This window comes from Balaenoptera physalus, assembly GCF_965194825.1.
Source record: "Balaenoptera physalus genome assembly, contig: HAP1_SCAFFOLD_634, whole genome shotgun sequence".
NCBI classification, from domain to species: domain Eukaryota; kingdom Metazoa; phylum Chordata; class Mammalia; order Artiodactyla; family Balaenopteridae; genus Balaenoptera; species Balaenoptera physalus.
The window spans coordinates 178,924-195,180 of record NW_028126115.1 but is presented as its reverse complement, the minus strand read 5'-3'; the positions used below and the strand labels follow the sequence as shown (position 1 = coordinate 195,180).

The 16,257-nt window shown below is 40.3% G+C and overlaps 1 protein-coding gene across 2 annotated transcripts; it reads left to right on the top strand.

Moving 5' to 3' along the window:
• The first annotated feature begins 3,780 nt into the window (after positions 1-3,780).
• On the top strand, positions 3,781-8,355 carry LOC309653595 (histone H2B.3-like). 2 transcript variants are annotated; one of them, XM_082478489.1, is made up of 2 exons: positions 3,781-5,401; positions 5,462-8,355. In XM_082478489.1, the coding sequence occupies exons 1-2, from the start codon at positions 5,381-5,383 to the stop codon at positions 5,882-5,884; spliced, it is 444 nt and encodes a 147-aa protein (XP_082334615.1). In that variant the 5' UTR covers positions 3,781-5,380; the 3' UTR covers positions 5,885-8,355. The 2 variants fall into 2 exon arrangements, with proteins under 2 accessions (XP_082334615.1, XP_082334614.1); XM_082478488.1 differs by having other exon boundaries at positions 3,781-7,696; positions 7,733-8,355.
• The last annotated feature ends 7,902 nt before the right edge of the window (positions 8,356-16,257 follow it).

Below are 16,257 nucleotides of genomic sequence, written 5' to 3'. Positions count from 1 at the left end.
GTTTAGGACTTCAATATAAGAATTTCAGGGGATGCAATTCAAAGTATATGTGATATGAAACCTGAGCTGTAGATTGGCACATGTGCTGACTCTTCCATCATATTGATTATTTAGTTTCCCATTAAGAGAAAAAAGGTGACTTCATTCATCCTCTTTTCACTCCGACTATTCATTGCTTAGTTTAATTTTTTTATTTTTAGCTTCTTACTTCTGTGAAGGGAGAAGATACTCAGTGATTTCAACCCTTAGGAATTGTTTATGACTTTCTTTAAACTCCATTATTAGTTCAATATTTTAAAGGACTGTATTTGTACTTTTAAAATAATTTGTAATTTCTTCTGTGAAGAATATCACTTTGAGCCAAACAAAGAGGCAAAAGGCTGGATAATCTGCAAAAATCAAAACTTTCCTTGATGACTAATAAGAACCTGCAGTATAAACAAACAAACAAGCAAAACAACGAATACTAAACTTTCATTGGGTTACTTGTATGGAAATATGTTAATATAAATGTTTCAGACATTACATGAAATTTCTAAAAACCTTATATGTTCTGGTATAATGTTATAGGTCATAATCCTAGTTATTACTTTAAAATGTATATCTCAGAAATAACTAATTTTCTTGTCAACTGCATTATTATGAACTTTCATCAAATCTTAAACCGTGGTCATTTTTAAGTCTTTTGTCATTTACAGACAGTTCTGGGTGTACTCTGATGCTTTTGCAAATATGTTCCTATAAAAGGGTTTCACCTTCAAGAAATTCATGGAAAAGACTCTGACAAGTACAGGTTTCTGGTAACTGACTGTACTGCTGAACTGAATGAATAAGCATTTTCAGAACTCTAATGAATAACTGATGAGCTCATAAAAGTGCTAACAAAAGATCAAGATGAAAAAAAAAAGTAATTACATGGGACTGAGTGAACTGATGAGGATGAGTATAATTTTTGTGACTTTCTGTTTGAATTTAAAAAAAAAATCCCACAAGGACTCAGAGGCAAAGAATATACAAATCAGTTTTCACTGCAAAGTAAAGCAGCTGTTACAGTGGAGGATTACTGGACTGAATGTCAATATTATGACATAGTATGAGTGTGTTTCATGTTTGGTAATTGCAATCATTGTTGCTTTTGTTGTGGTCAGCCATGTACAATGCTTGGTGTCAGTCTATTTATCTCTTGTAAAAATAAAATACAGTGTGTGTGTGTGAAAAAAAAAAAAAAACTTTCCTTGAACCCATCAGAAGAGGGACAGGAACCTCCAGGAGAGACAAATCTATGTAGCTTTAGCAGAACTGTATGAACTCAAGAGAAAGGTTGTGGGCAGGGCAAGAAACTAGAAATTGTTTTCCTAAGTAGTGCAGCACGAAGGGAGGAAACGCCTGATCCAGGACTGGGTACAAATTTCTTTGTTTGTTTTTCAGCCCATTGTGGAAGATCTCTGAGGAGCCATTATACTTCCAGAGTTCTCCTTGGGAAATTAGAGTAAGGATTTAGGATAATTGGACCCCCTTCATGAGGGTCATTAGTTAAAATTATTCGGGAATATTAGAAAAATCTCATTAAAGAACTTGAAAAAAAAGAATTTTCTTTCCAAGGTGATCAGGAAAATTGTCAGGAGATCAACTACAAGTAAATCCCTCTGAATAGTGCCTTGAGATCGTCATACACATAGGGGACAAAACTTTGGGAGCCAAAGCCTCTTTTGAAACCATGCTCATTTCAAAGATAGAACTGTAAACCAGTTGGAATGCACAGCGTAAGTCATTTTATTTCCATCATGCTCACTACCGCTGCTTCAAAATCCTAGTGTTTGTCCGTATGACATACAAATGTTTTGCCAATCTTGATCTTGCATACTAGTCTCATACATATTGTATTATGTGAGAAGTTATTTTAAGAAAATGAATCTGTTGGGACATTTTTATAGCTCTTTGGGTGTTTTGCACCTAAAATTTCAGAAATAGAATAGAAGGATTAGTGAAATGCCATTGAAAATATACCATATAGACAGTGAAGACTGGGAGTGCAAAGGTGAATGACAGATATGAAATCTAGGATAGAGAGAGGAAAAATGGGTTTTGATGTTGAAGACTGGAAGATAAAATGAGTACATCTGATCATTCACTTCAGAAGGTGATTGAAGAAAAGGGGCAATTATGATCTAATGGTATGATTAACAGTAAAGATTGAAGTAAGGTCCAAACTTCCAATTTTAATTAAATAATTCGCAGACATGTAATATACAGCATGGTGGCTATAGTTAAATACTGTATTGTATATTTGAATGTTGCTAAGAAAGTAGACCTTAAAAGTTCTTATCACAAGAAAAAAAATGTGTCACTGTGTGTGGTGGTGGCTGTAACTAGAATTATTGGGGTGATCATTTCATAATATATACGTATATCGAATCATTATGAAACTAATGTTTTATGTCCATTATATCTCAATACAAAAGACTAATTGAGGGAAACAGGTTTACTACTTCAATAAGAAATTATAAGCAACCCTGGAAAATAGTATTAATATAGCAAACATATCCCAATCAAACTTATTCAACATTATCTTTGTTACAGAATTCATTGAAAACCTAAGAGAAAAGCCAAAAATGGTACAGAAATATCAAAATCAAAAAGTTCAAGAAAAAAACCTATTCCCCGTTCCCTAATATCTGGAGATGCTACTCTAAGTCATTCAGATGAATCTGATTCTATTCCTTCCAAGTTTGTAATGTATTCTTTGTGAAAATGCAAACATTCATTATATGAACAAAAGATTAAAGAAATTTTACATAACCAATGAGATATAGCTGGACAGAGGATTGGTGAACTAGAAGACAGATAAAATAATAGAAATAATATAGAATACTTCACAGAAAGGAAAAGAAAAAAAAAAGGATAAAGGTGAGGCAAAGAGACTCAAGGAATGGAGTAAGTAGGTGATAAGTATCACATAGGCATTCCAGAAGCATAAAACTGGGTGAATATTGGAAAAATACTATTCAAAGGAAAATGGCTGGTATTTCCCAGAGTTAGGGGAAGCCATAAGTTCCTCCATGCAGGAAGCAGACCTGACAAATCATAGTAAACCTTCAAGGTAACCCTAGAGATCAAAATAGCAGACAAAAAGACGCAGTGCCTAAAAAAGGAATACCAAATAGTGTGACTGCAGACCTCTTTGTCTAATAAATTGAAGCCAAAAGCAAGTGCTGAGAGAAAGTAACTGTCACCCTAGAGTTGCATATCTAGCCAAGGTATCATTTAATAGTGAAGTTATGCTACACATGAAGATGGGCCTCCCCAAACCACACTCAAATGTAGACTTGCTCCACCGGCTGCTGAGAGTACAGTCAGGTGCTAATCCTCAGCCATTGACCCTTTCAGGTATTTCCTCAGCTTCAGAGAGCTAATTTGCCCAAAGTTAGGGACTTCCTGAGACGGTCACATCCAATGTCTGAACAAGGGGAGGGTATAAATATATGTCTCATCCCATCCTCAGATGGTAATCCTGATGAACATTCCCACATAATTAACCCCATCTCAGTGCTGGCTTCCTTCTAGAGCTTAACTGAGAAATAAAGACTTTTGAGAAAAATGAAATCTTATCGTGTTTACATCAACTGACACCATGTTAAAGGAACTTCTAAAGAATGTAATTTAGGAAGATGGAAAAAGATCACAGCAGATGATCTGAGATGCAGGTAGGAATGTTAATAGAATAAATTAGCAAGTAGAGGTAAATGTAAAACAATGACTGTACACACAAGTTGCAATAATGATTACAGTTCCTTTGAAGAATCAAGTAAACAAGACATAGCTAAATACTGCAGTTATGCAACACTTGGATGATAAGAGTGTCCAATGAGAGCAGCTCACGTCCTGTTCACTGGTTCGGCCAGTGATGGACTGGAAGCTTGTGAGCCACAGCCTTTGGCCCAGTGTGGGAAAGTGGCCAGGGAAAAACAAATAAAAGCATTCTTGGGAGGTTCAGACTTGGAGATTGTGGAGGAAACTGGAGGGGTTCCTTCCCTGTTGTTTGCTTGCTAGCTTGTTTTCAATCACTGTAAGTTAATGATTTGAATTCAGAGATTGTACTGTGTGTGTCTCTTGTCCCTTGTATACAAGTAAGGGAAGGATTTGACTACTAACACATCAAGTGGGATTTTTGTATTTTCATTGGTAAATGGGATTCTTTAGAAATAAGGAACGGCAAGCTTCCTTCACTGGTTTTATCACCATATTACATTTTCTGGTAATAGAGATGAGCTTTCCGCTTTCATAATTGGAAACATTTCATGAGCAGTAGAAATAGCAGTTCTTTAAAAGTGCAAATGGACACAGCTTTGGAATCTTGACCATTTCAGATGAAACCACATTGATGAACCCACCCCCCCTTTTCTCAATTCTTCTTAAGTCATTTTTTGATTCCAATTCTGCAATTTATTGGTAAGGAAACACATTAAAGAAATGCCTTTGTCTGTATTGTCATGTATTCTTGCAAGAAATACGCTTTTATTTTAAAGAACTTCCCATTTATTCCTTCCATTCTTCCTATGGTGTTTTCTTAGAGAATTAATCATTGTTTTCAATCAACAACTCTTACGTTTGTTCACAAATTCAAGCATGTGGGGTATTTTGAGGACCTAAGGAATGTTAAGAAAATTTTGTATTTGAGAAATGTTTAAGTATTTTTACTAATTTTAAAAGTATTCCCATTTCTGTTTGTGTTCCAACTTTGGACAATGTGGCTTTGAGATTCCAATGTTTTCTAATTCACTGGGGGTTTTGATCGTAATTGGAGGCAGTAGATGGTCAATTATGTCCCATGATTTCGAGGAGCACTCTGCAGACCATGTCAGAGACTTCCGGCTCAAGCCACGGAGGCTCAGCCATGGAAAGACAAGATACTATGTGGGAGTAAAATGGCCCGCCAAGTGGCTAAAGTCATTCTGATGGCGGCGACGACTTGAGTTAGGGAGGTCAGACTCGCTCAGGAAGCTCAAACTGATTTTTCTTCAGTGTAGGTGACTTGGGTGACATCTTTTCAGAGTTCTCATGCATAAATAGTAGGCATAAATCAGCTGAGGTGAACTTTGCCTACATGGGGCATAGTTGAAAGATTTTCTGGTAGAGGTCACGGAAAGTTTAAAGTCACCAGATTTCCACTGTGATTGGCTGACTGGAGGCCAAGCAGGGGGCCATCCAATCACAGGTGACATGGGGTTCCTTAGTGACAGACCTCCCTGCTTTGCATTTTATCCAATCAGATGTGAGCATTGCCCGTGACGTCATAGAAGGCAGGGAGTAGAAACCGGGCCAAGGGACCTCGACGGCCGCACTGTCCTTCCCTCTGAGCTGCGGGGAAGACGATTCCGACATGCTTGAGCCTTCGTCTGAGGCGTCTGAAGAAAGCCCGGGCACCAAGGAGACGTCTGAAGAAAGCCCGGGCACCAAGGAGACGTCTGAAGAAAGCCCGGGCACCAAGGAAGCCGAGCCGAAGAACCCGAAGCGCCGCTGCAGCCGCCGTCGCCGCTGCAGCCGCCGCCGCCGCCGCTGCAGCCGCCGTCGCCGCTGCAGCCGCCGCCGCCGCCTCTCTGACGGCTTCGACAGCTTTGCCACCTATTTCGGAAGGGTGCTGCAGCGGGTCCAGGAGGGCCTGAGCCTCTCGCAGGAGGCCGTGAACGTCATGGATTCGTTCGTGAAGGACATCTTTGAGCGAATCGTCGACGAGGCGGCGCGCCTGGTCCGCTCCAGCAAGCGCTCCACCCTCACCTCCAGAGACATGCAGACCTCCGTGCGCCTGCTGCTGCCTGGGAAGAGGGGCAACCACGCCATATCCAGCGCCACCAAGGCACTCATTCGGTACATAACCGGCAAATGAGCTGCCTCCGGACCACCTGAGCATCGCAAACCAAAGGATCTTTTCAGAGCCACCTCAGTTTTCTTAATAAGAACTGTATTCTAACAAACTTTGATCGACTTTATTTTTTAAAGTGTGTCATCCTGCTAATTTTTAAACATCTTTTTTACAAAGAACTAAATATTATCAACTACATTTTAATATATCTATGGTTTAATTTGCTCAAAATGAAATAGTGAGTTTTGTTCAATAATGTTGCGTTATACCACTTTACTAAAGAGTGAGTTCTTTTATTTTTCTAGGTCAACCTTTCACAGGGTCTGTAAGATAAAGTTATTTACCTTTTTCACTCTCATTTTCTCATGAATGTATGGCAAAATTTTCCAGAGATTCATTATGTACCGTAATGACAACAAATTAAGTGCAGGAACATGTATAAGAATTCAACAGACATATTAGAAGAGATATTAAGGAGGTTTTCTTTTTCTTTTTTTTTAATTGAAGTATAGTTGATTTACAACGTTGTATTAGTTTCTGGTGTACAGCAAAGTGATTCAGTTATACATATATATAATCTTTTTCATATTCTTTTTCATTACAGGTTATTACAAGATATTGAATATAGTTCCCTGTGCTATATTGTAGGACCTTGTTGTTTATCTGTTCTATATATAGTAGTTTGTGTCTGCTAATCCCAAACTCTTAATTTACTCCTCCCCCCTCCTTTCCCCTTTGGTAACCATAAGTGTGTTTTCTATGTTTGTGAGTCTGTTTGTTTTGTAAATAAGTTCATTTGTATCATATTTTAGATACCACGTGTAAGTGATATCATATGGTATTTGTCTTTCTTTGACTTACTTCACTTAGTATGATGATCTCTAGGTCCATCCATGTTGCTGTAAATGGCATTATTTTATTCTTTTTCATGGCTGAGTAGTATTCCATTGTATATATTCCACATCTTTATCCATTCGTGTCAATGGACATTTAGGTTGCTTCCATGTCTTGGCTATCGTAAATAGTGCTGCTATGAACATTGGGGTGCATGTATCTTTTCACATTAGAGTTTTCTCCAGTTATATGCCAAGGAGTGGGATTGCTGGATCACATGGTAACTTTATTTTTACTTTTTTAAGGAACTTCCATACTGTTTTCCATAGTGCACCAATTTACATTCCCACCAACAGTGTAGGAGGGTTCCCTTTTCTCCACACCCTTTCCAGCATTTATTATTTGTAGACTTTTTGATAATAGCCATTCTGACTAGTGTGAGGTGATACCTCATTGTAGTTTTTGAAACCGTGCACCTCAGATTGGGACTTGAACCTAATCTCACCTCCGATGAGACTCGAACCCACCTGACTTGCACCTCAGATGGGACTTGAACCCAAAATCTCTGGCTTAGGAAGGTACTCAAATCCACAATCTCCCAGGTAAAACTGCACACCTGGTCTCAGGACTTAATGAAGTTCAGGTTCTTTATGTCTCACTGCAGAAGGAATTCAGTGAGAGGAAAAGTGATAGGTAAGAAGTAGATTTATTGAGAGAGCTACACACTCCACAGACAGAGTGTGGGCCATCTCAGATGGTGAGAACGGGCCCCCACATATGGAGTGGTTAGTTTTTTATGGGCTGGGTAATTTCATAGGCTAATAAGTAGGAGGATTATTCCAACTATTTTGGAGAAGGGGTGGGGATTCCAGGACTTGGGCCACTGCCCACTTTTTGGCCTTTTATGGCCTGGGAACTGTCATGGTGCAGGTGGCTGTGTCATTTGGCGTATGCTAATATATTACAATGAGCATATAATGAGGCTTGGGCCTAGCCTAGTAGGTTCTAACTGGGCCTATCTTGGGCCTAGCCTAGTAGGTTCTAACTGAGACAGGATCTTAGTTCCCGGACCAGAGATTGAACCCACGCCCTTGGCAGTGGAAGCATGGAGTCCTAACCACTGGACTGCCAGGGAATTCCCCACACTGTTTGGATTATTGTAGCTTTGTAGTAAGCTTTGAAATCAGGGAGTAGGGCCTAGCCTAGTAGGTTCTAACTGAGACAGGAAGGAAGGAGGCAGGGCACAACCATTAAAAGAATGACAGCCATTGGGAAGAACAGGATACCAAAAAAAAGCGGTTAGAACCTACCTGGAAATTGTTCATGACAAGAGGTCCATATTCCCCTATAACATTTTCCCTATTATAATCATACCCAGTCACAGTTCCTGATCATTTGATGTTCTTAAAAGATACCATTATTATTCACCAAGGGCATAACATCTTCCCTTAATGAACTATAATTCTGAAGGAACATAGTTCACATTTATTTAAATTTTTAGCTGTATCCACTGAACTTGATTTTATTTTTTGCATTTTTAGATCATAAACCATATGGAGTTAATTATCGTTCCTGAATTAATTTTAGTGGAAGGGCGAGTTAGACAAATGTGTTTTAAGTATATAATGAATATTATTTTTATTCTCCTCAGTACCCTCACTGTCTATCAGACTATCTCCCATATATATTGTTTCATAATGGGTTATAAATATAAATAATTTACGTGTGGTTTAAAATGCCTCACAGCCGGACAAAGTGAAAGTCTCTTTTCTAATCAATATTCCTGCATCCCACTCCCCAAAGGTAACCACTGATATTGTTTGATTTGTATTTGGCATGCATTTTTCTGTGCATATTGAAATACACATACGTAAATAGATACAATGGTTTACACATTAACTTATTTGTTTGTTAGATATGAAATTGCAATCACAGAATAACACTGATCTGCTACTTATGTTCTTCATTTAACAAGATGTGTGCTTTTTAAATTGTTTTCATTAAGGTATGATTTAGAGAAAACAAAATTCACTCCTTTCAGTGTCCAGGTCTATGTCTTGAAAAGTACATACACTTGTATATGTACACTTGTATACAGTTGTATAACCACACCACAATCAGGATATACGAGTTCCATTATGCCAAAAAATTCTCCTGTGCCTTTTTGTAGTCAACCCATTCTCCCCACCTCAACCCTGACAACGACCTATTTGTTTTCTGACTCCCAAATTTTGATAGCTGTAGGTTTTCACTTTTATTTTCATTTTAATTCTGTTCTATGTATTTTTAATTGAAGTATAGTTGATTTCTGTTCTACGTATTTTTGATTTCCCTTGAGACTTCCTCTTTGACCCATGAATTAACTTGATATGTGTTGCTCAGTTTCCAAGTTCTCAGAGATTTTCCTGTTATCTTTCTATTATTAATTTCTAGAATTTTATTCCATTATTGTCAGATAACACATTCTGTTTGGTTTCAATTTTTTTAAGCTGTTAAGGTTTGTTTTACGACTCAGGATATAGTCTATCTTGCTGAATGTTCCATGTGCATTTGAAAAGAGTGTGTATTCTGCTGTTTTGGGGTGGACTGTTCTATAAATGTCAGTTAGATCTAGTTGGTTGATGGTGGTGTTCAGTTCATCTATAACCTTGCTAATTTTTTGTCTACTAATTCTATTACTGAGAGAGGAGTATTGAAGACCCAAATTATAATTGTGGATTTGTCTATTCCCCTTTCAGTTCTGTCAGTTTTGCCTCTTGTATTTTAAGACTCCGTTGTTAGATATAATACATATTTAAAATTGTTGTATCTTCCGGGTGAATTGACTGACTCTATTTATCCCTGGTAACTGTGTTTGCTTTCAAGTCGACATTGTCTGATAATGTAAAGAATCTATAGATTCTCCTGCTTTCTTCTGATCAGTGTTTGCATGGTGTATTTTTATTCATTGTTTTACTCTTAAGCTACCTATATCCTTATATTTGAAGGGAGTTTCTTGTAGACAACATATAGTTGGGCCATTTTTGTTTTTTGTTGTTTTATAAATCCATTCTGACGATCTAAGTCATTTAGTTATGTATTTAGACCATTGACAATTAATTATTGATATGTTTCTATTTAGGTCTACCACTTTATTTTGCATGTTTTGTTTGTCCCCTCTGTTTTTCATTACCCTGTTTCCCCTTTCTTTGGCTTATATGAATGCCTTTTAGTATTTCATTTTAATTTTCTATTCTGAATTTGAATATATCTCTTTGTATAATATTTTTGTGGTTGCTCTGTGGATTACAAACTCCCTACTTAACTTTCCACAGTCTATTCAGAATCAATACTCAGAATCATTATGTTACCACTTCAGTTGATATGTAGGAACCTCACCTTAATAGATCCCCTTACCCTCCCCCCTTTACATTACATTTGCCTGATGTATTATAACTACACTGAAATCTACATAGATACCTACTATAGCTACTTTATTGAAAACTCCATCTGTTAATGTTATATTTTGCTGTGATTTTCCACTATTTACCATGATTTTGGAAACCCATTCAGCTGCATCTTCATATTCACTTTCTCCCTAGATCTCCATGAATTCTAAATTGGTGGAAATGTAAATTGGTACAGCCACTATGAAAAACAGTACAGAGGTTCCTTAAAAAACTAAAAATAGAGTTGCCATATGATCTAGCAACCCCACTCTCTGAGCATATATCCAGAGAAAACTCTAATTCAAGATACATGCACCCCACTGTTCATAACAACGTTCTTTACAATAGCCAAGACATGGAAACAATCTAAATGTCCATCGACAGATGAGTGGATAAAGAAGAGGTGGTATGTATATACAATGGAATACTACTCAGCCACAAAAAAGAATGAAATAATGCCATTTGCAGCAACATGGATGGACCTAGAGATTATCATACTACGTGAAGTCAGAAAGAGAAAGACAAATGCCATATGATATCACTTATATGTGGAATCTGAAATATGATACAAATGAACTTATTTACAAAACAGAAACAGACTCACAGATATAGAAAACAAACTTATGGTAACCAAAGGGGAAGCGGGGGAGGGAGTGATAAATTAGGAGTTTGGGATTAACATAGACACACTACCATATGTAAAATAAACAACAAGGACCTACTGTATAGCACAGGGAACTATATTCAATATCCTGTAATAAACTATAATGGAAAAGAACATGAAAAAGAATATATGTATATATATCTATAACTGAATCACTTTGCTGTACGCCAGAAATTAATACAACATTGGAAATCAACTATACTTCAGTAAAAAAAAAAAAGTAATATAGGTCAGTATTAATAAATTAAGCAATACCTTGGACAGCATTGAATGCCAGTGTCCAGAGAAATTAGAGCATTTAGAGCCCTGGTGGCTTCAGGATACAAGGGGAAAAGCTTTAGAGTAATTTCAAGCTCACGTACTGAGCAGGTATCCATAGCAGTTCCCCTGATTTACTTCACCTCTCCTGACTTCTTACCCTTATCTAAATTATAGGATTAAATAGGGACTTCCCTGGTGGTGCAGTGGTTAGGAATCCGCCTGATAGTGCAGTGGACATGGGTTCGAGCCCTGGCCCAGGAAGATCCCACATGCCTTGGAGCAGCTAAGCCCATGAGCCACAACTACTGAGCCTGCACTCTAGAGCCCATGAGCCACAACTACTGAGCCTGCATGCCACAACTACTGAAGCCCACATGCTTAGAGCCAGTGCTCCACAATAAGAGAAGCCACTGCAATGAGAAGCCTACACACCACAACGAAGAGTAGCCCCCACTCTCTGCAACTAGAGAAAGCCCACGCGCAGCAACGAAGACCCAATACAGCCAAAAATTAAGTAAATAAATACATAAATAAATAAATTAAAAGAAATGTTTAAATTATAGGATTACATAGGTAACTGAGTAAGTGTTAAGAGTAAAGGAGATACAATTTAGAGTACCATTTGTTTACATTCATTTCCTACCCTCCATATCATCTTTCTCAGAGGAGACGTCTGTTCTGACTGATCCCTTTCTACCCACCATCCTAGAAAGCAGTCATTCACATAATCCCCATACTTAATTCTCATCATCATCAATCATCATCACCAACACCAACATCTGCATAAGAGGTCACTGTGTATATGAAGCGTTTGTCAGTCTTCTTTCATTATCACCCTCCAGGAGCCCTTTCAGACATGTTTTGCCTAATTACCCCCAACCCCACTCCCCAGCGGAACGTGAAATTTTTAATACTCCAGATGTAGTTTATCTGTTTATGTACTGTGGTCCTTTGGAAGCTCACAGACCGTTGTAATATCTATGAAAACCCTAACCTCAAGAACCAATCTTTGACCTCTTGGGGGTGATGTCATCTGTTGAGAATGCATGGTATATTGTGATTAGGGCAAAAGCTGGAATCCCATTCCTGCTCCATACACCCCTCGATCCACACTAGAAAATCTGTCATGATTAGATGCCCAGCCTTGACAGACCATCCATGGAGCCACCCTCATCCCTCTCTGGGAGAAATTTCACTTTCCTCTCTGTGTCCTCAGATGCCCTTTCCTCCCTAGCAGGTACAAGCAGCCTAATCATTTCCATAAGTTTTCACAAAGGACAGAAGAAACACTGGCTTCAGACGGCTTCTGCTTCCAGCCTGGTCACAAACTCCCCATGCGGCAGGGGGAAGGAACACCAGGCCTGGCTTCCTGCTGCCGGGAGGGTTAACACAGGGAGAACAGAGATTAACCACCTCAGCAGTACATGTCCTGATACCTTTGCTAAAGATCTGCCACCAGCAACTCAAGGTGACCAGGCTGCCAGGTCCCAGCCCTGGCTCTGGCTGTTGGCGTGGGGAACAACCTCTTTGCCATTTGTCTCTGTGCTCAAGAGCACTTGCTTTGTAGTCACACACATCCATGAAGAGAGGATAGTGATACGTCACTAGTGGGGCTGTTGTGAGATTAAATCCAGTCACTAACATGAAGAACCTAGATCTGGGCCCCGCTAAACAGCCTGCTGCATCAATAGTAGCCCTCTCCTCCGTCAATCAGAGAGCTCATGTGGTCCTCACCCGCCCCTTCAGTTGGGGCCCCTTAACCAGATGGCAGGTCAGAATCACCTTGGGGATCTTTTTCTAAACCCTCCTATGAATTTCCCTTGTTGGTGGAAAGAGGGCTTCTGTATCAAAAGCCATTCAAGTTATTCAGCCACGATAATATGGGCCTTAAAAAACAGATATGCCCATTTGGCACCCGTAGTGTGGGGCAGTGTCCATTTCCTCTTCATTCCACCAGCATCAGTTATGAACAGCTTTTGTCTTTATTGCTAAATATGATCTCTTCTTTTTTCCAGACCAGTTCCAGTGGAAGAGTCACCTCAGAAGGTCTGTCCTTAATGTTATAAATTCACACGCTCCTCCCCTAGGGTTGGCAGATTTAGCAAATAAACATACTGGATGCCCAGCTGAACTTGAATTTCAGGTGAACAAAGTAATATGGCATGTGACAAATTTACACAAAAAAGGATTTTTTGTTTATTTTAAATTCAAATGTAAATGGTTTAAATATAATCTGGTAACCCTACACATGGAGGGGTCTGGAGGGGAACCAAGGTGCTCCAGTCAACAACCGCAGCTGAGCCCCTAGCAGAAGCCAGAAGCCATGCTCATCCCTGTGAGTGAGCTCTCTCAGATGTACCAGCCTAACGGAGCCTCCAGCTGATGGCAGCCCCAGGTGAGACACCACATGGAGCAGAAAACTATCCAGCTGAACCCAGTCAACCCACATTATCCCGAGAAATTAAAAAATGGCTATTGTTTTGGTGGTGTTTGTTAAACAGAAATGGATACCTGAACCATGTAGTTTTGGTGAACTCTCTTTTTCTATAGTCTGTAATCTTTGGATAAGATAGGGACTTGCTGATCTTTGAAGGTTCGATAGGACGTCGTGATAATTTTGGCTATAGTCTCTGTGTGGGTTTATATGTGGGTATAGATTTTGAAATTTCCTCAATTCCTTCTGGGATTCCCAAGATACGTTTTCACGATGTATGATTTTCATCATACTCTTGGAATTTTAGAAATTTATTCCTGAATTCCCTTCCACAGACGAGGCTCCACTGAAGTCCTGCTTGTGAAGGGAAGGAGAGGGTATTGCTACAAACTGCTCCCTGAGGCACATGGAAAGCCGTATCCTCAGAAGGTGCCTTGGTGAGTACGTTGTCAGAACAAGGGGTGTTTCCTCATTTTAAGAAGGGTTTCTCAAAGAAGATGTCCTGAAACACTGTCTCCTGCTACAAGGATAGCCTTGCAAGGAAGCCACTCTTCTTGAGTACACATAGGATGCCGTCACCAGACCTCGGAGACATGTGCATTGCAGTCCTGGGCCTTTCTGACTGTCCCAGCGCAGCACTGCTGGGTGGATACGTCTGTGCAGTTCTGGGGTTCATTAATACGAAGACCACTACCCTTGTGGAAATCTGAGCCACATTCTACAATATCACCTTTATAAGGAATAAAGTTGATGTATTTTCACCTTATTTTTCATATTTCTCAGTTGGTTTAGAGTCAAGATATGGAGAAGGGGTGTATTTTCAAGGCCCCTTAAAGACTCAGTCATTTTAGAGCAAGACCATAGGAATAGTTTGGGAGCCGGCGAGACACAGAAAAGGGAAAGGAGCTGTGGATCTATTTGTAGACCCACTCCTGAGGGCAGAGTAAACATGTGCTCCTTAAGGGCAGGTTGGTTCAAGAAATTTGAAGGGAGAGGGCCTGGGCTATGCAACCTGTTTGTTCATCCAGCCTCACTAATCAGGTACGTGATTCTCTAGATAGAGGAGTGAGTGTATAGAGAGGTTACATGGGTTTGGCCGTGGCTGTCCCTCCACGTGGAAGAAAATATCGGGAATGGAGGCCAGGAATTCCCCAGGGAAAAACAATGTATCGTTCAGTTGACTCAGGTTTCTGCCTATTAAGTGACTATGATGTTTTAGGCCTGCCTCCCTGGAATAACTCTGAGATTTGTAAATGACATTTTTGTACATGTATCAAGATCATTGGGTTACATGATTATAGAGAGTTCTTAGTTCTCTGCCACAGATGGCTAACTGCTTAGCATGGGCTGTGAGAGTACACGTTCACCCTCAGAGGGAGGGCTAACTCATCTGCAGGAACCCTACATACTTCCCTGGGTCTCTGTGTTCTGATAACACACCCCTACTGTCTCTTTAAAGCAAACACAATTCCTGACGACAAGCACATGTTTTGTCCCACGAAACTGGACAGATTTTTTTGCCAGTTGCCGGGGTCCCAGTCTAGTGCTTCAAATTAGTATGTTTTCCAAGTGGCAGCCTGAAGAGCTACGGTGTTTTGCTTTAAGCTAAAGACAAGTGGGTGGAGGAGGGTGGGGAGGTATTTAAGGTGGTGGAGGACCTGCCTGAGCCAGGCGGTTGCTAGACTATAGAAACGTGACGTCAATAAGGCGACCTTGACCACTTTTTAATGGAGACAGAAGCGGCCTGGCAAGGAGAGCAGGTTTCTCCTTTAGGTGTTTGGAAATGAGTTGGGAGAGTGGGTACCCGCGACGGGGGCTGGACCACCCTGCAGTGTGGGGAGACAAAGGGATCCACATCCAGGTCACTTCTTTCCCGCTTTGGGGGCTCGGTGCCCGGGCTATCTCGTAGGCAAAGCCATTGGGGTCCTGCCCGGCCCCAGTGGGTGCGGTGTCCTGCTCCAGGGGTGTCCTCGAGCCACTTTCCTTCTAAAGGCAGGGGCGTGGGAGGTGAGACAGGTAACGACTCTCTCTAAGCCTCAGCTTTCCCCTCTATAAAATGGGGATAAGGATGCTTTCCCTAAAGGGTCTCTGAACATTTAGCGATAACACGTGAATAAGCCGAAGGCCCTGTAGTTTTCGCAGGATCATGGATGTTTGTATGAATTCAGGCCACTTCTTATTCCATTTCCCACTTTGTTCTCACGGGACATATGAGGAAAGGAGAAGAAAAAGGCCCTGGTGGGAAGCTCATTGTACCTTTTCCTCGTTCGCAGCACTATCCAGTTTTTTCAGTGTCATTGTCACTAACCCATTGCCTAGCATGGTGCGGGGCCCACAGTTACACCAGTAAAGCATGGTAATTGCTGGATCTGTCTCTCCCTGTGCAGCTCCTCATGCCAATGGCCTTGCTCATATCAGGTGTCTGAAGGAGGCAGCTTCTAAGGATCTGTGTCCTGATGGCTGCTGGAGCTTCTACTCCAGGTTCAAGGGCAGCAGCTTCCAGGAGACCACAACACTTTGCGTCTTCAGCTGGAGATGACACCTGACTCAAGTGAGTTCATTGATCTGAACAAAAGCATGTTGTGGAATAGCTCCTTGAGGTTCATAAACTAACCTAAAAGTAGACAAGCTACTTTGATCTCATCATGGAAGAAGAGGTTTAGCAGGTGGAATGTCATTCCATCAGCAGCTACATGCTTTGTAGTAGCCCTTGAGGCCCATCTTAAAGAAGACTTTTTTGCCAAAAAGCAATGACTAGTCCAGTTGGAGAAGGAAA

What these genes read in the sequence shown, in the direction of transcription:
- LOC309653595 (XM_082478488.1), top strand. Translation starts at nt 5,381, where the DNA reads ATGCTTGAGCCTTCGTCTGAGGCGTCTGAAGAAAGCCCGGGCACCAAG.